Here is a 22,575-nt window from a genome sequence, read left to right as displayed (position 1 = left end):
TGTCTGACAACAAATGGCTAAAAGAGGTAAATATATTCATGAAGTTAAACCTCTTTGAATCACAAAAAAAGTCATTGACCCAACAAATTATTCCAATTTTATTCATAAAAATATGCATGCCTTGATAAAATCAAACTAATACATTATAAAGAGGAATGACAACAACTGACTGTAAGCATGGAAGAAATAAAAACTGTTAAAAAGGCAGTGAAGCATCAGGGTTTAGTTGCTAACTAAATACATAAGGCAAAGGTAAAAAGGCACAGGCTGCACTTCAACTGGTTGGCTGAACTCCTCAAACTCCCCATATTCACAAAAAAGGACTGAGACACACCAAATGTTTTGATATGTCTGGTCATCTTCTCCATGTAGTGGTGCATATGTGATTGGACAAGATAAAATAAAAAAATACATATAACAATTGAGCAGAGGTGGTTGTCATATAGTGTTATTGCCACAATACACAATCCCATTTCATACTCCTCTGCCGTCAGATGCATATCAAATAAACAACCGCCATTTGGGCCAGATCTGGTTTAAAGCACAATATTTAAACATTTTACAAATATTACAAGGTACTTAGATTAATTTGCATCATGATTAAATGCATGCTATAGTGGGAAATAAAAAGCACGTAATCTCACGTTTTTTATCTGTAAATGATCTTCCCCTTTGCATCACTGTTTGTGCCTCTTAAAAGGTTACTGTGACTGATAACATTAACAGCAACGTATGCATAACTTACGTGCATAACATAAGCAAAATCCCTTGTCAAAAGATAAATGCATACTAGTGATTACAATTTATACATCTTGTCTAGAAGATTCAATGTATTTTAAGTACATTCTAAAGTATTAAAAGATCGTCTGCATCCTTCACACTGCACCAGGAAACACACAATGCTTCATATATTCACTTAGACACACGCATGATCCGATATTATTTGCTGTGGTGTTACGTCTATAATCTGTTAATCAATTAGATGAAAGTTACAAATATCGATGGTAAACTGTATGAGCTTTCGCCATTTTCAAAGTAAATATTCATGTTCTCAGTGGAATTATAGTGTAGACCCAGAGTTGGGGGCGCAGTGAGTCCCCGTAGCACTCCGAGTAGTCATCAGCTGCTTATAAAGTTAAAAAGCTGCTTCGATTGATTCATCAATATAAAAACTGAATTTAAAAAAAAATCTGAAATGAGGATGACTCTTTGCTGCAGATGGGGTAACCGTTGTTGGGTGTGAAACTCCAGTGAGGACTCCAGCACACACAGGCTGGTGGTCCAGACACATTATGTAGTACCCTTTACAAAATACAGATTGAATTTGCTGAGTGTGTTTACTAACAAAAGCTGCTGAGGTAGTGTTTGCCTCATGATCTTCTGCTACCTGTAGCTCCCATGAACCAGGGTGATGAACACATGTTTAATGTTTATATATTCAGTCCTGATAAAACAAGACGCACAATAAAAAAAAAAAAAACACATTTGCACAACTGAGTAGTGAGGCTGGGTCTGAAGCTCTTTAACTCCAGACATCTTGCGAGTAGCGTCCCTTGGTCATCAGTTTCTTGATGTAATCTGTGGCCTGTGTGCGCGTCATGCCTCCCAGTTCTTCTCCTATCTCGTAGAGGGCCGCCTGCACATCATGAGCCATGTTCTTTGCATCCCTAAATCAAGAAAGAGATCGCTTTAGATGTCTGGACGTCTTTGTGTAATTTTCCATATTATATATATTTCTTGTTTGTCCATCTACTGGATGATTTTTCCCTTTAAATTAAAAAGTTGATCATTAGCCACTAGCCAGCAATAATGTTCACCTTAAACATGGTGGAAGTTATTTGCTATTGATTCATGAATGATGGCAGTATAAACTAATTCTCACTATTCCACTAGGAGGTGCCAAAGATAATGTGTTTCCATAGTTCAGCATTTGTTTTACCTCCTGTATACAGTCCTTTATATCAAATGGTCACACATTATTAGTGTACCAAATACTATTCAATTCAGTATTCTTTTTTTAAAACATAAACACAATGTGAAAGTTCAGTCTTTTTGAATACGTGTTATTTAATGTAAATCTTTTGCTGGTCAAACGTGTTACTTACCCGCAGACGTAGATATGAGCGTTGTCTGAGTGAATCAGCTTCCAGAGGTGCTCCTTATTTGCCTTCACTAAATGCTGCACGTACACCTTTATTTTGGAAAATGGAAAGAGGAAACATTGTTCATATGTGCATCACATGGTCGAAAAGTTCCACACACACACACACACGGATAAATAAGTAACAAAAGGGTTTAACAACACACAGACATTAATTATATGTCGTGATATTAGATTTTCACCACACAATTATCATGTAACAATATTGTCACCATGTCCATAGAAAATAGAAAAACAAATAATGCTAGGAGTCAAATTAAACTTCAAGTGTAGGAAGGTGGAGAGAGTCTATAACCAGAACTGAGTATTTAAAAAGATTTAAGAGGCGCTGGATTATTTACCCAATATTATATTATGTGTGTTAACATGATAGCAGTATTTCATTTTTATATAGCACAGTTATGGTCAATACCAGTATATTTTCATAGACATTGCATGGCAGCTTGCCGCAGGCTGTACTACTCTGTTTTTCAGAGTAACAACACTAACAACGGTGAGGTAGATGGCCGTACCTTTTGATCCTGGTCTCTGGAGAAGGCAACATTGAGCTGTGTTAGAACTCCATTCTTCTCTGCTTCCTCCAGCTCCTCCTGGTAGAGATAATCCTCGTTCTTATGTCTGCAGCCGAAATACATCACCGTCTCTCCAACCTCTTTTCCTATAAACAAAACAAAGGATATTTTATGCGCGCTATTTATTCAATTCAGGCTCTTCCACTGAGGTTTTTAAAAATATCTCTCATCTCATCTTCAACCGCTTATCCGGGATCGGGTCGCGGGGGCAACAGCTCCAGCAGGGGACCCCAAACTTCCCTTTCCCGGGCCACATCAGCCAGCTCTGACTGGGGGATCCCGAGGCGCTCCCAGGCCAGTTTGGAGATATAGTCCCTCCACCTGGCCCTGGGCCTCCCTCGGGGTCTCCTCCCAGCTGGTCGTGCCTGGAACACCTCCCTAGGGAGGCGCCCAGGTGGCATCCTTACCAGATGCCCGAACCACCTCAACTGGCTCCTTTCCACGCAAAGGAGCAGCTACTCTACTCCGAGTCCCTCACGGAAGACCGAACTTCTCACCCTATCTCTAAGGGAGATGCCAGCCACCCTCCTGAGGAAACCCATTTCGGCCGCTTGTGCCCGCGATCTAATTCTTTCGGTCATGATCCAGTCCACATGACCATAGGTGAGGGTAGGAACGAAGATTGCCCGGTAGATAGAGAGCTTTGCCTTGCGGCTCAGCTCTCTTTTCGTCACAACGGTGCGGTAGAGCGACTGCAATACCGCCCCAGCTGCTCCGATTCTACGGCCAATCTCACGTTCCATTGTTCCCTCACTCGCGAACAAGACCCCAAGGTACTTGAACTCCTTCACTTGGGGTAAGGACTCATTCCCTACCCGGAGTGGGCAATCCACCGGTTTCCTGCTGAGAACCATGGCCTCAGATTTAGAGGTGCTGATCCTCATCCCAACCGCTTCACACTCGGCTGCAAACCGATCCAGTAAGTGCTGGAGGTCACAGCCCGATGAAGACATCAGGACCACATCATCAGCAAACAGCAGCGATGCAATCCTCAGCCCACCGAACTGTAAACACTCCTCCCCACGACTACGCCTCGATATCCTGTCTATGAATACCACAAACAGGATTGGTGACAAAGCGCAGCCCTGGCGGAGGTCAACCCTCACCAGAAACGAGTCTGACTTACTGCCGAGAACCCGGACACAGCTCTCGCTTTGGGCGTACAGGGATTGGATGGCCCCCAGAAGTGGCCCCCTCACCCCATACTCTCGCAGCACCTCCCACAGTATCTCCCGGGGGACCCGGTCATACGCCTTCTCCAGGTCCACAAAACACATGTAGACCGGATGGGCGTATTCCCAAGCCCCCTCCAGGATCCTTGCAAGAGTGAAGAAATGGTCCGTTGTTCCACGGCCAGGACGGAATCCACATTGTTCTTCTTCAATCCGAGGTTCGACTATCGGCCGAACCCTCCTTTCCAGCACCTTGGAGTAGACTTTACCAGGGAGGCTGAGTAGTGTGATACCGCGGTAATTGGCACACACCCTCTGGTCCCCCTTTTTGAACAGGGGAACCACCACCCCGGTCTGCCACTCCCTAGGCACCATCCCAGACCTCCACACAATGTTGAAGAGACGTGTCATCCAAGACAGCCCCTCCACACCCAGTGCCTTCAGCATTTCTGGACGGATCTCATCAATCCCTGGGGCTTTGCCACTGTGGAGTTGTTTGACTACCTCAGTGACTTCCACCAGGGAAATTGATGATGCTCCTCCATCAGCCTCCAGCTCTGCCTCTACAACAGAGGGCGTATTAGGCGGATTCAGGAGTTCCTCAAAGTGCTCCTTCCACCGCCCGATTACCCCCTCAGTTGAAGTCAACAGAGTCCCATCCTTACTGTATACAGCTTTGATGTTTCCCCGTTTCCCCCTCCTGAGGTTCCAGATGGTTTTCCAGAAACACCTTGGTGCCGACCGAAAGTCCTTCTCCATGGCTACTCCGAACTCCTCCCACACCCGCTGCTTTGCCTCCTTCACGACAGCAGCTGTAGCCCTTCGGGTCTGTCGGTACCTTGCAACTGCCTCAGGAGTCCTCTGGGATAACATATCCCGGAAGGCCTCTTTCTTCAGTCGGACGGCTTCCCTGACCACCGGTGTCCACGGTGTTCAAGGGTTACCGCCCCTTGAGGCACCTAAGACCTTGAGACCACAGCTCACCGCCGTAGCTTTGGCAATAGAAGCTTTGAACATCGTCCATTCCTGTTCGATGCCCCCAACCTCCACAGGGATGCTAGAAAAGCTCCACCGGAGGTGTGAGTTGAAGATCTCCCGGACAGGGGCCTCCTCCAGACGTTCCCAGTTTGCCTGCACTACCCGTTTGGGCTTACCAGGTCTGTCCAGAGTTTTCCCCCACCCTCTGACCCAACTCACAACCAGATGGTGATCAGTTGACAGCTCCGCCCCTCTCTTCACCCGAGTGTCCAAAACATATGGCCTCAGATCCGATGATACGATAACAAAATCGATCATCGACCTTCCGCCTAGGGTGCTCTGGTACCACGTACACTTATGAACATCCTTATGCTCGAACATGGTGTTCGTTATGGACAATCCATGACTAGCACAGAAGTCCAACAGCAAACGACCGCTCGGATTTAGATCAGGGAGGCCGTTCCTCCCAATCACGCCTCTCCAGGTATCCCCATCATTGCCCACATGCACGTTGAAATCCCCCAGCAGAACTATGGAGTCCCCCACTGGAGCCCCATACAGGACTCCAGTCAGTGTCTCTAGGAAGGCCGAATACTCTGAACTGTTGTTTGGTGCATATGCACAGACAACAGTCAGAGTTTTCCCCCCCATAACCCGCAGGTGTAGGGAGGCGACCCTCTTGTCCACCGAGGTAAACTCAGACGCAGCGGCACTCAGCCGGGGATTTGTGAGTATACCCACACCCGCCTGGCGCCTCACACCCTGGGCAACTCCAGAGAAGAAAAGAGTCCAACCCCTATCCAGGAGTACAGTTCCAGACCCGATGCAGTGCGTAGAGGTAAGCCTACTGTTTTTTCATTGGGGTTTTTGAACCATTCTTAGTCTGGCCCTTCGCCTGAGACCAATTTGCCATGGGAGACCCTACCAGGAGCTCTAGGGTCCAGACAATTACTTAATTTATATTTAAAAATATAAATTAAGTAATTCTCAGACCGGACTGCACACACATTTATGATGATTTATAAGCATTCTTACCATCTCACAAACACAACCATATGTGGCGGTCTTTGCCCTCATCGTTCTATACTTGTGGAGACATGAGGTTGTGAAAAAGGCCAGACAACATTCAACCACACACACACACACAGTGACTATAAATACCTTGTTGTTTGAGCCAGGCTCTCTCTTGGATGAAGCCCATGAAGGGAGCGATTCCTGTCCCAGGGCCGATCATGATCACTGGGTTGGTGGCCTTGAAGGGCAGGCGGAACTGAGACTTGCGGATGAACATGGGAACGGTGGACTTGTGGCCGTTGTCAGTGACCAGTTTGTTCTTCAGCCAGTTGGTGGCAACTCCCTTGTTGACGCGGCCAGTCGGGGTCTCGTACTCCACCACCACAGCACAGATGTGGATGCTGTTGGGGTGAACCTACAGAACGCGGTAGAGTTACCAACAGCCCTCTGCTTTAATTCTCAGATCTGAGCAAAACTTTTTTTGCTTCTTTGCTGCTAACACCCTTTTGTAAAAGAACAAATTTGTGACAAAAGTTAAAAAGGATATAACTCTGCCTGTCATGGGTGATTTACCAGGGAATTACCTTTGAGGAGGAGGCAATAGAATAATAGCGAGCCTGGAGACGAGGCAGCAGCTCACACAGGTGGTCAACGGGAGGCCTCAAAGAAGGCATATCCTCCAGGATAGCTAGGATGTTTCTACTGGCGCCCAACACCCAACTCTGGTAGAGACCCTGTAGAGACACGGCAACAGAAAGACAATAACATGAAGCATACGAGGTGGGAAAGGGGCATCAATAACATACAGAGATGAGATGTAACTGTAGATGTGTTTCTATAATGTCAACTAGATAACAACTGAATTTCGGTTTGGTGTAAAACATTATTCCAACACCAATTAATCGTTTCCATCTGGCACTGACCTTGCCCTCGGCTGAGGAAGAGGCCATCTTGCGCATGTTCTCCTGGTCTTTGGGGTCGGAGGCGTACTGTGCCAGCTCATAGAGGACGTTGGTGCGAGGGGAGTTTGTGATGTCCAGGTAGTGAGTGAGGGCTGTGCGGTAGGTGGTGGGGCAGGGGAAAGGGTGCTTCTTGTTGGACTCCTCTGCAAAATAAACAAAGAAAATGTTTGTTTTTTTATAACATAAATGTTTAATAAAAGCTTAAAAATCAACACTATAGATCAACTTACTGTTCTAATTAATCTGAGGATTAAATGCTTTCTATGTTTGTAGAGCTTCCCGTCACCTTGACCGTTACATTATTCATTTCAACAATGTGTGAAACATAAGGATGGTTACTTACTGTTTTTCTTGTTGTAGTACTACACTGTGTGTCTATTAAAAGCAGGCTTTAATTCATTTTGATTAGAGCTCACAAAACACATGTCTACACAGGGAGTTACAGAGTGATAACCTCATATTGTGTACAAAGTAATTTATCATGAAGCCCTTACTGTAGTTGTCATGTTCAATAATGTTAATAAACACTGAACGGGAGCTGCATCAACTATCAATTCTGGCACTAAAAGTACATTGATAACCTTCATGACGACAGGAAATTAAGTTTAATTTATAACAAAAGTCAACAACTTATATTACAGCAATAATACTCTATTGCAGTAATGTAACTCCATACAATGCATCCGCTGCAAGTCTAGATATCAAGGGAGGTTTTCGTGAGAGGGTTTCAGGGACGAGTCAGTAAAGTCAACGTGCTTCAGGCTTTCAATGCCATACCATCAAGGTTGTTAAGAGAGATAACCGCATCAAGGTCCACTCCAAGGACTTGTCCCAGCTTGTTCACCAGTGCAGAGTCATTTGTGGGGAAAACGGCAACGTGGTCTCCCGACTCGTATCTGAAATCACAGAGTGACAAATTCAGACTTTGACCTGTATTCATAAATGGACCATGAGCTTTTTTTAATTTAGTCAAAAGGGAGTTAGCTATAGACACATCCAACCGTTCTTACCTGATCTTGGAGCCCGTTATGTCTAGTTCCAGGTGCATGAGATGTCTATCACCGGCTTTGTTGAGTCTGCGGTTGACAGTGACTGGAGCCAGGAACGGGTTTTTCGAATCAAAGGGCCTGTAAATAGAAGAGAAACACTTATATGTAAAAAGGCACTTTCAAAAAGGGTTGAACATAGAGATCACAAGAGAGATGTAACATCTAAAAAAGAAAAGATCTATCACTTTATAAATAAATAATTAATGTTTGATATAAAAAAAAAAGGCTGCGGATATATGTTTCCAGTGTCCACTAGGGGGCAGAAAGCTAAATTTCTTAGAAAGTGAACTCTGGTAAACTTGGTTAAACATGTGGGTGAAATGCGAGCAGTGACTGAGCACAAAGGACTTTCATGATGAATGAGTTGTGGTCGTCAGCAGCATCTTTGCTGAAGTACTTACGGCTTTTGGACCTCAAAACTCTTCAGGCGACCAATCTCTCCAGAGTACACTTTGTTCATGTTGAGATCGGTGTGCTCCTTCAGCTCGTACTGACGAATGCTGTGAGGGAAAATAACATTTCAGTGTCTTCAGACGCTGCACACATACCTGTACATACTGAAATCAGTTTGATTCCTAGTGAAATAAAATGATGTGAAGATGACAGACTTGTTCTTGTTTAGGATGAAGCATGCCCACTTAAAACACTTAATATTCTTGGCATTTGTTCTTGGGGTTAATCATAAATCGGATATGTCCTGATTTATATAATCAGTCTTAGTCAAGATATGGATGTTTAAAAAAAAGAACAAACAAAAAGACTTTGGGTGGAGTACAATTTTAAAACCAGGCCCATGTGAAGCTGATCTTGTTGAGTTGTATTTGGTAATCACAGTGCAGATCACCTCGTAACTTCAGTCTGTGATTCAGGGTTAATACGTAAAACAATCAATGTATATTGTCACTCTGCTTATTTGACCAGCTGTTTTCATCATGGTACGATGTAATATGATGACAGGATCGTCTCATTTCAAACGTTAGAAGATGAGTGATTGTGTAGATGAAATACCAGATTATGTTAAAAATCAAGTATTGTTCAAGGATTATATTTATAATCTTGAAAACAAAATTAAGTATTTTCCAAATTTTTCAAGACTTTGTACAAAACCTTGTGATTATTTTCTTTTCTAAACCTCAGCTGAAGGAACATGGTCAACCTGAAAATATGGCTACCTTATCTTATAAAATAGACCCTATGTGCAAACTAACTTTTATCTAAAGAAGGCAATATATCATGTAACATTTACTTCAGAGCACATAAATTAGTGTCCTGCCATCATCTGTTTAATGTTCCCGGCTTTAAGACGGTCCAGAAAGAGCGGATAAAGACAACTAAAAGACAGAAGGGGACAAACTATGGTAAGTGAAAAGAAGAAAAACTTGAAAGGTGAAAATGTCTGTGAATGAACCTTGAATCATCTCCTAAGGCTTCAACTCCAAAGTGTTCACAGACGGCCGGCCAGAACTGCTCTCTCCATGAAACGAAGTCCTCTTCCAGACTGAAAGACAAACCCAGGAACAGTCAGCAGCGAAAGACATCGAAATACAACTTTATTCAACAAATTAGACTTCTTATTTACAATATTAACATGTAATTTTCACATACTGTATATAAAACTCGAGAATGATGACTGTCATTTTTGACATTTTTTTTCTTCTAATTATTCAGTTGACTTCACTGTTAAGATTCAATATTTATTGTGTACAAAAGAACACGGACATGTTGGTTCGGCAGCCTACCGCGTACTTACAGGTCCACAGCCCGTTATTTGAGCTGCACCGAACACCTTTACGCTCAGAAATGTTTAGTCATCGTTTCCTTTTTGGCACTTACTTGCCATCATCGTCTCCTAAACCGAGGTCAAAGATGCGCTTAGCCCCGAGTTCTTCCAGCCTTTTGTCAACGTATTTTCCCATTGCATTGTAGTGTTCATACGTCTTGTTGCCCAAAGCAAATACCTGGAGACAGAACAGGGCACAGAGACAAACCATCAGTGTGCACTTGGCTTAATCTTAACGCAAACAAAGAGTTAATCTGAAAACTGAAAAGCACGTGAATGTTCATCAAGTTTTTGTCAGGCAATTAACTCTACTTAAATACAGAATGAAAACAACGTGGCATACCGAATAATGTCTGACAAGAGACTCCAAAAAATCTCTGTGACTATAATGTATATAGTGGCTCCAACACAGACCAGAGACAATAGATGAAATACAGCAGGAAGGACGCGACGGTGCCTTGAATTTCCCACAGTCAAGTTCTTCACTAGAATGAGGCCAGAGGCTCTGCACCCCAACAATGACACACACACACACGCACAGACGGCAAGAATAGCTGCTGCAAAGCTGTAGCTAATGGGGATCTAAATAAACTTAAACAGACAACACACAAAGCCCTTTCTTTCACACAAAGGCCGACCCAGCTCATGCTAGTGAAGCCTGTGTGCTGTACGTCAGCGAGGCAAACTGACATAGCGTGACTCACTAAATAAATGGGTTGTGATCCAAACTGACACGAAACAGTACCTCAAGGAAAATATCAAAGGGAAATCATTTGTATTATCATAGTGCAGGGGTTTGGTAGGGAGCTAAACAGAAGTTATTCAGTAAATGTGCACATTGAAAAACGTGGTCACTCATTATAAGTCACATCAACTGAACTTGTGATTTTAAAATGAGTAAACACAGTAAGTCAATCAATAGACCATTCATCAGCATCAACTATTAATAGTTCAGTGATTTGTAATGCCACATGTTGAATGGTTTCTCAGTTGTGAGCAATAAATGATTTCTGGTCCTGGATTACTGTAAACTAAATATTTTTGTTGTATTGGGTTTGTTTGATTTGGGCTTGATGACATCACACTGGGCTCTAGGATATTGTGACGAGCATTTTTCCCTGTGTTCTGATGTCGTATGGACCAAACGATAAATTGAGGAGAAACTAAAAGGATGGATTAATTGACGATTTAAATAATCGTGAGCTGCAGAACAGAGTGTAACACAATGTTTGTACGGTCATTGGCATCATGCATGCTACTGTCCCCTTAGTGGTTTGTGTTGTGCTTATTACATTGTTAACCTAACGCCATCACGTTTATGCACCACCAACGACAACATAATAACTATACAATCACATTTTATGACAATTTAGACAACTCTCAGAGTTCTTGTGAGCTTGTAAGTATTAAAAAGACATAACTTGAGCATTAAGACTCACTGTGTAGGTTAGTCCGGAGAGATCTTCGTCATCGTTTTCCTGCAGCCAGTCGTAGAAGTCCTGGGCGTTATCTGTTGGGTCTCCTTCACCATAGGTGGCCATGCAAAATATGGCGAGGGCGTTTTTAATTTCAGACAGACGGGCCAGCTCCCCCTGGAACATGATGAGACATAATAATAATCAGAGGCAGTGAGCTCTGAAGAACTAATCATTTTAAGGAAGTTAGTCTTCAATATTTGACTGACTGCCTCAATAACTGCCCTGTCAGCAAACAAGTTATTACAAATGACTAACAAATCAAAGTACAGCATTTATGCTTATCCTGGTTCTCAAAGCGGTGTTACCGCACATTCTTGGATGAAGTCATCATGTTTTGCACTTTGAATAACTGGGACTGAAATAACTTGATTATTATGATCCAAGCGTCTTCATGGACTCAATTGCCTGGACATGTTTAAGTACAGCAGAGTGAATGTATAATCAGAAGATCATTATTATTATAAACTCGTATTTGGCTCGGTTACAATCTGCCATGGTTTGTGTATTATGTCATTATCATGGTTACAGATTATAACCACTGAGGTTTAATGATTGCTTTGCCAAAGTAACACAGAAAGAACTCTGTTCATTTTAAAAAGCCGAAGTCTGAGTGTTGTTCCACTGATGCTAAGTACCATTTCATACTCCTCTGGATCGGCAGCCATTCCTTTCATGCCGTAGCGCTGAGCGTCTTTGGACAGTCTGTTAGCGAATTCCTCTCCTGTGCCCGTCTGGGAGCCGTAGAACACGATGATGTTCTTGCCCTGGTAACACATTGACATTCACTTGCATTTGTGCAATTACATTTGCACGTAATTTACCAAAATATATATTTAAAATGCACTTTCTCCCACATCCTGAAATGCTGCATTGCCATCTATAGTGACAGGGAGATGATTGTAGCACAACCCAAACTGCATAATAATATGTAATAAATAACTTCACATGACTTGAACTTAACACACAGAGAAAAAAGACATTTCTCTGACATAAATCTTATCTTTTCACAAACAAACAGCTCCATCTGTGAATGCATTTGTAAAGAATCCCGAAATACTTTCCCTTGCCTACAGTGTTGCCATGATAATTCATAACAAAGAAAACCAGAGACTAAATTAAAGGGCACTGTGGACCATTACCATGGTATCTGAAGTATTTGCTGCAAAAACCACATGATTCAAAACCAAAGTCTTTTCTCAAGGCTGGCTCATAAACTGTGAACCATCAAAGTCAAAACTGTGTTTCTAAATCTAGAACTGCATACAGTATTATCACATAAGCAGAGAAGACCATCATAGTGATCGTATAAGTGATCAACTAAATGAAGTTAGCATTATATTCTTCATCCGCTGAGCAGGAAGAGGTTAAATTTACTAAAACACGACCATCAACAGGTTTTTACTGGGGAACAACATTTCAATACTATTTAAAGTTGTACATTTTCAAGTCCAGATGGCTCAAAGTCTTCTTTTAAAACCCTCAGTAATGTTTTAAAACAACAGCAACAAAACTGCTTCTGGAGAACAACTCTATGATGGAAACATGAGACATTTAACATCGAACACAACTGAAGCAGAAGTGATGGGAAGGGCTAAGTAACATCACTCACTGTTTTCTTCATTTTCTCGATGAAACTGGTCTCTCTTGTGGTGGGTGCTCTGGGGGAAAAAAACAGGTTTGACTTGTTATTAAGTAATAATTGGGCTTAAAAAAAACACAAAGAGACAACTTTTACCTACTAGCAATAACCCTGTTCACAATCAGTTGTGGGACATTAAATGGGAGGGACCAGCTTGAATGTTGTGTTTCCAAACCGCAACCCACAAATCCTAATCTTTATTGTAAACATGGTTTAATTAAGCTCAACTTCTTTCACCAAAGATATACATTCTGTGTCCGCAAAGGGTCCGTGTGATGTACATTTTGTGATCTGCGTAGGGTGTTCTCGTAGACTGTGTGCAGATCTACTGCGCATGTGTGGAACGCGTCCTCCGAGCGGACAGTAACAGAAATACTATACGTCCATCGTGTCCATGTTCATGTCCGTTTGGGAGTATAGCCGAGACTTCTAAGTAAAAGGCTCACAAACAAACAATAGATTAGAACTGGTTGATAAGTGAACATCATCAGTCACTGACTTATAGGGAACTGCACTGTCAAGGCCATATGATCATATTAATCAGAATTGTAAATAATGTTGGCCAAGTTGATGATTCTAAGCAAACTTTCATTAAAAAAAAAAAATGGGGAAAAAAAGTTACTTAAGTTTTTGTTTTAAGCATGTGAAGGGTTTTGTCTGATGTAACATTTCATTAAAGCATGGATTTGTATTTTTATATTTTTTTCCATAATTTGATATACAGTAATCATTTCTAATTAATATTATCATAAATGCAAATTATTGATTTAAACAGTCAGCATCTAAATAAACTCTTGGGCAATGTGGACTTATTGTCTAGTTATCGTTAGTGTTATTCTTACAACGGCAGGAGTAGCAGGGCAGTGACTCAGCAACCGTACAAGCATGAGTCATACTGACTGTGTGTACAGTAAGCATACCAGTAACATTAGGACATCAAAGTGTAACGTGGTTTATACTTTGTTATTACTACTGGCTACACCTCATGGAAATTCAAAATCTGGATTCAGGTTCATCCAGGGAGTAATTAACGGACGGAAACAGATCAAAACAACATGTGCAAACACACTGTGTGAATAAAAGAGGGACACAGGAAGCAAAATCTATTATTGAGCCTAATTAAAGGCAACGCCGCTTCATTCAGCATCAAAGGTCCAGCTGCAAATCTGTCTGCACCGAAAAAAGGAATACAGCTACACATAACTACAAGCAGAGGTAGAATATGTTTTCAGATTTTCCACATCTGAAAGCAACAAAGCTGAGGGAGAGCCATAAAAGCTGCGAGAAATAGAAACAATAAATGTATTTGCGATATCTGACCTCTGCACACCTCTTTTCTGTGGATTCTTTAGGTTGTAAATGCACTTAATTAATGTGTTTTAGTAGCAGGCATGATGCCCAACACGCCAAAATTATGGGCCCCAGTGGTTAATAGGGACTGCACTCTGAAGCGAGGCGTAAATTCCAGATTACAATTTAAAACAGGCCTTTGGCCCCAAGCTGAAGCATTCCTGAGAGCTTTAGCGGGCTTTTTCTGAGAGGTTATCAGCTGAGAGCTTCAGACTAATCCGCCCCACAGACACTCAAGCGGGAGGATCGTCTGAGCATCGTTAGAAAAATAGCCAGTCAGGTAACGAGAGCTCACAATCTTCAGTATCTTAACAATGTGTTAACAAATGCAATGCATCTTGAGCTTGTGTCAAATTAAACAAGAAGTGCATACAGCAAAAGATAGGCCTTTTGGATTGATTTCTCCATCTGTGTAACTCTGAATAAAAACTAATATTTAATGATATTCTGGGACATGGACGATCATCATTTCCCCATATTATAAAAAGTTGTGTTACTTAAATTAATCAAGGAAAATATACAGGAAAAAAAGCACGTAACATTCTGACAAACAAAAACGGGGAACAAATCGTAGTTGACGTGGAACTTCAGTTGCCTCTTCATCAATAATATTACAACAATATTTGAAGTAGACAAAGTTGGCTTTGCATATCATGTGTTTTTAATGTCAGGATTTCTAAAACAGAAATAAAGTAATCCTCTGAGACAGCCAGTTCGGCTCTGATAACACGCACATGGCTCATAATCTTGAACACCTTTTCCTACTAATGCATTAGTGGTTTTCATTATTACTGTTTGAACAATTTACAGCTTAGTCCAAATAGTTCAGAGCTCATCATCTGTATATGCTGTCAGAATAAACTTTCCATTCATTCCTCCATCCAGGAAGTAAAACCTTTTCAAACAAGCACGCTGAGTGAATTCAGTCTTCATCTGCAAACCAGTGACATGTTCTTCATTTTGCAATCTGACCCCAGTAGAATTAAACAAGCCTGAAAATGAATGTGCAACACAACAGTAACTGAGTGCACAGTGTTTGAGGAGCTTGTGGAAAAGAGCGGAAAAAAACGGAGACCCAATAATCATATTATGTTTGGAGTAAAACAGATTTGATGACTATCTTTTACATAACTCACTGGGAACATCATGCTCATCTGTGCTAGAAACAAGCAAATTACACTGTGTAGAGCTAAATCTGGAACCAAGCCACAAGTTGCACACTTAACAAAACCCTTACAAGGTGTCATTTAAAAAAGTACGCGCCCTCCTGTGATCTGTGCCATCACACTAAACAATAGCTGGTGGCAGGAGCAGTGAATCAAACACTTCACTCACCTCTCAGCAGCATCTCTCCTGTCCTCTGGCAGGGAGAAGACACAGCCCATGGCATGCAGCCCTGTAGCTTACCACCGGCAAGGCCACGCCGGGAACCGCCACGCTCAAAATCAAAAAGCAGGACGTCAACACTCCAAAACCACAGGAGGGGGAAAAATAAAAAAACAGTCCAGAAAGCGCGGCCGGACTCTCGCAGGTTCAGAAGAGCTGCTTAGCCTTCACCCTCAGAGGCTCCAGCACAATCTGAACTCTGCCTCTTCCTGTGCTGCTCTCTGAAACCAGCAGCGTCTGTTCTTCGCACACACACACACACACACACACACACACACACACACACACACACACACACACACACACACACACACACACACACACACACACACACACACACACACACACACACACACACACACACACACACGCACACACACACACACGCACAGCCCGACAAGCCCCGTCAGTGTCTGGCAACCGCTGAGGACACAATGGTGGGAAACTGACTTTCCCATAAAATGTAGTCGAGCTGCAGACCCACACACTTTTGACTCACACAAAAAAAAACACACACAATGAAACACTCTCGGGGCTGAAAATGCCTTCCCTCCTCATCTCCGCCCCCTTTCCTCTCCGGTCTGAAAGGTGTTGGGAACGAAAAAGTCTACAAGATCCATTCCGAGTATTTGGCCGGTTATCAGAGCAACTCTCTCCGTGGACCATTGAAGGGGGGGGGGCTGTAAATGGTAGATTTTCTGAAGTATCCCCCGCCCCCATCTCACTGGAGGAGAGAGGGGAATGTCATTGCTATGGCAACCTCATTTATCATAAAAGGATTCTATTTGTGACATGGCCTTTCACCAATGGCAGAGCAGAGCAGCTCAGCCCACACACACACACACACACACACACAAAAAAGAAAAACAGGGGAGTGGGGAAAGAAGAATGAAAAAAAGCAACTCAGGGCAAAGAAAGGGTTGCTTGTCTTTTGCCTCAACTTTCCACCTTTGAGGAGGACTCACAAAAGCAGCTTGGCTCGCCCTCCTCGTTCGCTCTCCAGGGAACTTTCAAAATGGGTTCGGAGCCAAAAACAAAAGCACAGGAAAGACATGGAAGACTACGCCCCCTTCATAACAGTTAGGTAATCACTGCTCCCTATAAGGGGAGGGGAGACCAGCTCCGTGTTCTCTTCCTGTATTCCCGCCTTCAACAGATGCACACTCTTCCTAAATCGAAACGTGCTCCACAGGGGTCTCCCCCACCCCCCCCACACCACACTCGTTCAAGCAAACCTCCTGTTTCCACACAAATGGTCAGGATCTCCCCCCACTTGGACGCCAACACTGTCTCCATTCACAGAACCACGCAAGACCTCAGCCACACAGCGAGTGAGGCTGCCGCTGGCCCGAGGCTTTACTCCGGTGACCAAAGAAACTGTGTTGTGGGTGGGGAGGGACTTAAAAAGTGGCCAGTGGAAGGAGGGTCCGCTGCAATTAAGCCAAGCCTCCAATCCCTCCACGCAGTGATGAGTAAGCCCGTCGCTATTTTTACATAATCGCCTGGTTATTTGAGTTGCCCCGAGATCTTTTTACATTATCGTTAGATTCACAGATTGAAATACCATGTGGGTACGTAGTGCTCCAGTGTTATGCCGCCTAACACACACTCAATACGCAAGACTTCATAGTTTGAAGGCAAGGCAACTTGGCTATAGATACTTTGCACACACTTCACCGAGGGTAATATTGTTTATAAGGCCACTCACATAACTACACAACAACAACACAACTATACCCTGCAGCAAAATCTACACCTGGGCTGGACCGGGGCTCAGCATTAATCCAGGTTGACACGATCTGCATTGGATCAAATTACCCAAAAGCGTAATTTTACGTCCACAAACAGAAGTTGAATCTTTTTTCTTTTTTTTCTATTGGTGAAGCAATGAGACAAAAAAAATACATTTAGTGAGATAAACATGGAAGACAGACACCGACAATAGCATAAAGCAGTTACGATGACGTAGGTAATGAAATGATAAGAGTCCGGGAGTACAGATTCAATTAGATTGGGTTACGTAGGGTGTGTGTGTGCGTGTAGTTGTGTGTGTGTACGTTTGTAAAGGAGGCAACAGCATATGTCCGAGTAGTCTATGAGATGTGTGGCGGAAAGACAAAATCTGGCTCTTTGTGCAACCTGTTGCGGCTCTGGTTGTATCACTGATAGCGTAAAATCCTTTTCTGGGAAAATTGGAAAGTGGGAAATAATTTTTCTTAAGATTTTAGAGAACTGAGCTGATATCTCTCAGTGGATGTCTGCACACCACCTGGAGCTAAAACCTTGACAAGCATCTAAGCTGCTCTCCCGTCTGTGACCTCTCCGTCGCCATTAAAAACTCTGTGCTGTTCCAGATTTCGACTCCGCTCCTGCAGATTATTTCTCCATAACATCAGGAGGACACGTCCAATCCTCACCCAGTAGGAGGTGCAGGTTCTGGTGCAGGTTCTGGTCCAGGCTCTTGGCATCTTGCTCCTACGCTACTGTAACTTACTACTGGATAATGCGTCTGCATGTGCAATCTGAATCCAGAATGCAGCAGCCCGGCAGGTCTTCAACCTTCCCAAGTTCTCAGACATTACTCCGCTCCTCGGCACTGTCTCCCAGTGACTGCTTGAACCTGATTCAAGACACTGGTACTTGTGAATGGCTCAAGCCAATCCTACATCTAGGCCATCGTTAGACCATACACCCCAGCCCGTCCACTACGCTCTGCTACTGCCACTCGGCACTCACTCCGGATAGCAAACAGTCACGACTGTTTGCTATCCGCGCTCCAAAATAGTGGAACAAACTCCCCATTGACATCAGGACAGCAGAAATGCAAGAAGTCATCCGTCACAGGCCAAACAAATACAAATACAAAAAAATGTGTCCTGCCTCCCAGCCCCAGTCTGCTGATTAAACTTTGAAGATAAAATCAAGTGCCCTTCTACATTACTGAACTGTCCTGAACTTTTTTTTCTCTGGATAAGATTGGCCTACACAACAGTTTCAGAACAAGCTATCTAAAATTTAAACAATTGAAAGTCCTTTGCAAACAATGAATAATTTCGCTGAATAGCCACTGAAACGAATAACGTGGATTGCGGTCTACTCGCAAAGCCAAACACAACAGCACCGTTGTGAGACATCAAACGAACAATAGAACACAATTAAATCGTTATAATTTGTATAATTAATCGTGACAACCAGAGTTATGAGGGAAGGGAACAGGCACCCGCGTCAGAGAGAGAGGGAGATCAGATACGTTAAGTAACAGAGATGTTGATAAAGAGCAAGGAGAGCGAAACAAAGGTCGCTACTAGTGGAACATTTACAAGCTTTGACCCGTGCACTCTCACACACTTGTTTCAGGGTCTGGAGGAGCTGAGATCAACAGAGTCTAGATATAAAGGTAGCAACATATTTTGTTATAATAATAGTATGTATCATTATGATTATATAATAACAAATATTTCATGAATCAAAACCAGGATTGATCAAACTCTGAACAGAATATACAGTACAGTGATCAGAATCTGTTAAATCTACACAATCCATAAGATAAATAAAGCATGATCTAAAACATACACACTCTTACCATTAACTTAAGGGCTTCAACTTATTTATTTACCTTGCAGAAGCCTTCGTTTTTGTTTTTTTTAAACTATAGAATCTAATGGTATACTGTGATGGATACTCACGGCGTGTCGAGCTTCTTGAATTCGGGGATGGGCTCGGGCTTCTTGCGGGACACGAACCAGTATACAACGAGGCCGACGATCAGAGAGAAGAGGAAGAGGTCCAGGTTGCTGAAAAGAGGCTCCTCTTCATCAGCCATTGCCTCGGTGTGGGCGGCGGTCTCAGCGTCCATGTCTGTCATGTTGACCCTCTACATAGGGACGGGACAAACAGCGTTAGAACCATTATGTTATAATGACTAAGCAGGCTGTAATTAAAAAAAATCTGTATTCTAAAATCAGTGTCAGTTCAACAAACTGTTGGCTCCGGCATGAAACTGGTTAAAATGCTGCACAGAACCATATGATTGCTAACATATGGGAGCAGTATTCCACATGCCATACCCTACAGTGATGGCTTTTGTGCATGCATTATTGGACAATCGGCTCGATACATACTAAATCATCCTAACCCACTGCTTTCGACACAAAATGACTTTCTGGTCACGTATCCACGACAGCAGCTCTTTACACACGGAGCACAAAAAGCACGTCGTGTTCAGAGCTCTCAAGTTTCAACTTGGTTCAAGGAGTGAAAACAATGGGATTGGAGTTTCTCCCAATTCCCGTAGGCCGGCGAGTCTGCAACTAAATGACAGTTTGATCGACACAGCCGTGAACTCAGAACACACTCGCTCAATACAGCACTTCAACTATGACGCACTGAGGTGCCAAGTAGGTGCATAAGTTACTGCAATACCTGTTTGTGACGCTATTGTCAGATTACAGTCGGGTTTGTACTCCCTAGTTTTGTGATAGCGGATACCAATAGATAATTAAAAGTTAAAAAAAAGTCTGATAATGCAAAAGTGAAAAAAAAGTCTGATAATGCATTGGCTGATGTTCATATTTGTTTGCATAGGCCCAAATAACTTAAAACATTTGAGTTATGATAGCTTCAATTTGGTTATCAAAGACCAAAATATGTACTAAAGAGAACATTTTACAGTCGCAGAGCTAAAACTATCTACACACATCATTCTGGTATAGGAGGAAAAAAAACACTATGTCTTGTTTGTTTTTCTTTAAACCAATTACAATCTAGATTTGGGAGTGCTGCTATTATTATTGAACAGCGGCCAGCCCAGTGTAGAGGCCGTAAAGAAGAGGTAAAGAGGCATTAGACATGCAACAAGAGCCCCCAGCTGGAATCTAACAAGTAACTTAACCATTTGCGGTGCATTTGGATTGCATTGTATTCTACTGAAAGGGTGCATTTTGTCCACCACAATTCTATCAACGAGGATATAATACATATTGTTGTAATAAAATTAAGTCTGATCATCCAGGAGTTAAGGTAACAGCCACAAACACATACAACTACACAAAGAATATGCATGAATCATTTAAATAGTATCATTGCCTCCTGTCTGTTGCGGTAGAGTATGTTGACTACTTTACACAGTGATCTCCCCACAGAGTCAATTAGCAGCCCAATAATGAGAACACAAGTCCTCCTGTCTCAAGTTAAACGTGTCATATATGTATAAAAATAGCAGCTACAACACAGCAAAATAACTAATTATTTCAACCATTAAGAGCTTAATTACTGATTCTAATTGTTTACTGTTGATTTCACACACAGTGGTGAAGGATAACAAGCAGTGTCCCGGGTATAGCCACACAAACCCTTAATAACACAATGTGTATACTGTATATTTCAATAGCTGTTGCCACTGGGAGGTTTGAATGACCAATGAAATCAGACATGGACGAGGTTCACAGGAGTTCATCCTAACAATTCCCCCTCAACTCTTCTCCTTTAAGCAAATAATTATGCAACACTCAAAAATCACGTAAGAGGCACCGGTTTCCCAAAGCGTTAAAGAAAGTTCCACGTGCAATGTAGACACCTGCTTAATTTCTTTAAATTGAGGAATATCCGATTTTGCTAGTTTAGAAAATTAACGACGGCTGTCAAGTAAAACGAGGTAGTTTAATAAGATAACCAGCGGTAGAGAGACATAGGGCCCTGTCTACTGCCTGGACTGAAAACATACACTGTGAACAAAATGACAGCTCGATGAGGAGACTAAAAAGTGTTGTGTAAAACATGACGTGTGCAAAGATTGGTGTTTTTTTAAAAAGGAAAGAAAAACCACTTGCTCCAAGGAGATATAAGTTTCCGTAACAAGGAGTCAGCGCTTCTCTTCAGATACTGTTCCACTGACAAACATGAACTGTAGATTAAGTTTCTAGTTTTGGTGTAAATCTATTCACACTGCCGTGTAATCCCCACAGACTGCCACAGACTAAAGTCGATGCAGAACCAGTAAGATTGGTGAGTTTGGTGCAGTTCTTACCTTCGCCTCCCCTCTTTGTGTCAGGCTCGCACTGCGTCCAACACGGAAGGAAACTTTCCGCCATATAGGATTAAACCAACTCAACCCGGGCGGCGGGGGTGGACTCCCGCACTTCTAACGCCAATAATTTTAATCTAGAAATGGTCAAATGTATTGATACACTGCAGATGTTTGTCTTTTAAAAATACAGTTATGTCTATATTGTCTGCTTGAGTAAAATGTGTTTAATCATCAATTTTACTGACTACGTAATTCAATTTGGATCGGTCTGTACAGGCATTACCTAACACCGCTGAGCGCACGTTACGCGCATTGAGACTGAAACGTTGATACGGAAGTTATACATTCACGGGCGCAGCAGGCCATGGGTCATGGTTGTGTAATTCAAACAGCAGACGTGTGTATCCTCGACAGACTGAAGGGCAGATCCATCAAAAGTGTCCTGCGCTACTTAAAGGGTGTTTTGTGCACAGTTCCACATAGCCCAACAACCTGTGAGGGGTTTCTACCTACATAATAATATGTCAGTAATAAAAATGCAATAGCATACGGTAATACAACATTGACAGGGGCCATTATGCAAAAGTGTTACTTTTACTTTTTATAGTTCAAGTACAGTTTGTTGCTAAGACGCCTGTACTAGGTCTATTTAATGGGGTACATTTATAGCCATGGTATAGCTAATTTTTCTTAAGTATATAAGCTTCTAAATGCTTCTTCAACCACTGCCTATCAGCATTATAATATTTGTTATTAACATTGTCATTACTTTAGACTGCCTGGCAGTTATTACAATGAATCAACTTTTTATAAGATCATCACAGGTATTGTACAATATGCAAAATAATTTGTTATTGCTTTCAGGGTAAAATATATAATATTTCCGCCTGCAATGTAGTAAAAGTAAAAATGTAAAAGTATAAAGTAACAATAAATGTAAATACTCAAGTAATGTACAATACAACACAGGGAGGAAAGAAATGTCCAATGTTACATAATGAGATAGAAT

General features: G+C 42.3%; 1 protein-coding gene across 2 annotated transcripts; it reads right to left on the bottom strand.

Moving 5' to 3' along the window:
* Positions 1–85: 85 nt before the first annotated feature.
* Positions 86–21,640, bottom strand: porb (P450 (cytochrome) oxidoreductase b). 2 transcript variants are annotated; one of them, XM_068709252.1, is made up of 16 exons: positions 21,567–21,640; positions 19,228–19,415; positions 12,776–12,824; positions 11,802–11,930; positions 11,128–11,280; positions 9,742–9,866; positions 9,317–9,406; positions 8,310–8,408; positions 7,870–7,986; positions 7,637–7,755; positions 6,821–7,002; positions 6,482–6,631; positions 6,045–6,312; positions 2,674–2,819; positions 2,106–2,191; positions 86–1,667 (listed from the first exon to the last, which is right to left on the bottom strand). In XM_068709252.1, the coding sequence occupies exons 2-16, from the start codon at positions 19,404–19,406 to the stop codon at positions 1,523–1,525; spliced, it is 2,037 nt and encodes a 678-aa protein (XP_068565353.1). In that variant the 5' UTR covers positions 19,407–19,415; positions 21,567–21,640; the 3' UTR covers positions 86–1,522. The 2 variants fall into 2 exon arrangements, with proteins under 2 accessions (XP_068565353.1, XP_068565362.1); XM_068709261.1 differs by lacking the exons at positions 19,228–19,415; positions 21,567–21,640 and adding an exon at positions 15,491–16,162.
* Between the last annotated feature and the right edge of the window lie 935 nt (positions 21,641–22,575).

This window comes from Cebidichthys violaceus, unplaced genomic scaffold (genome assembly GCF_023349555.1).
Source record: "Cebidichthys violaceus isolate CVI_PGR_0920_01 unplaced genomic scaffold, fCebVio1.0.p SCAF_1, whole genome shotgun sequence".
NCBI lineage: Eukaryota > Metazoa > Chordata > Actinopteri > Perciformes > Stichaeidae > Cebidichthys > Cebidichthys violaceus.
This window is presented reverse-complemented; position numbering and strand designations above follow the sequence as displayed.

What these genes read in the sequence shown, in the direction of transcription:
- porb (XM_068709252.1), bottom strand. Translation starts at nt 19,406, where the DNA reads ATGACAGACATGGACGCTGAGACCGCCGCCCACACCGAGGCAATGGCT. An exon ending in ATAACGGGCTCCAAGATCAG is followed by an intron (nt 7,756 to 7,869) that starts GTAAGAACGGTT and finishes CTGTGATTTCAG; the next exon opens with ATACGAGTCGGGAGACCACG. An exon ending in CTTCCTCAGCCGAGGGCAAG is followed by an intron (nt 6,632 to 6,820) that starts GTCAGTGCCAGA and finishes GTGTCTCTACAG; the next exon opens with GGTCTCTACCAGAGTTGGGT.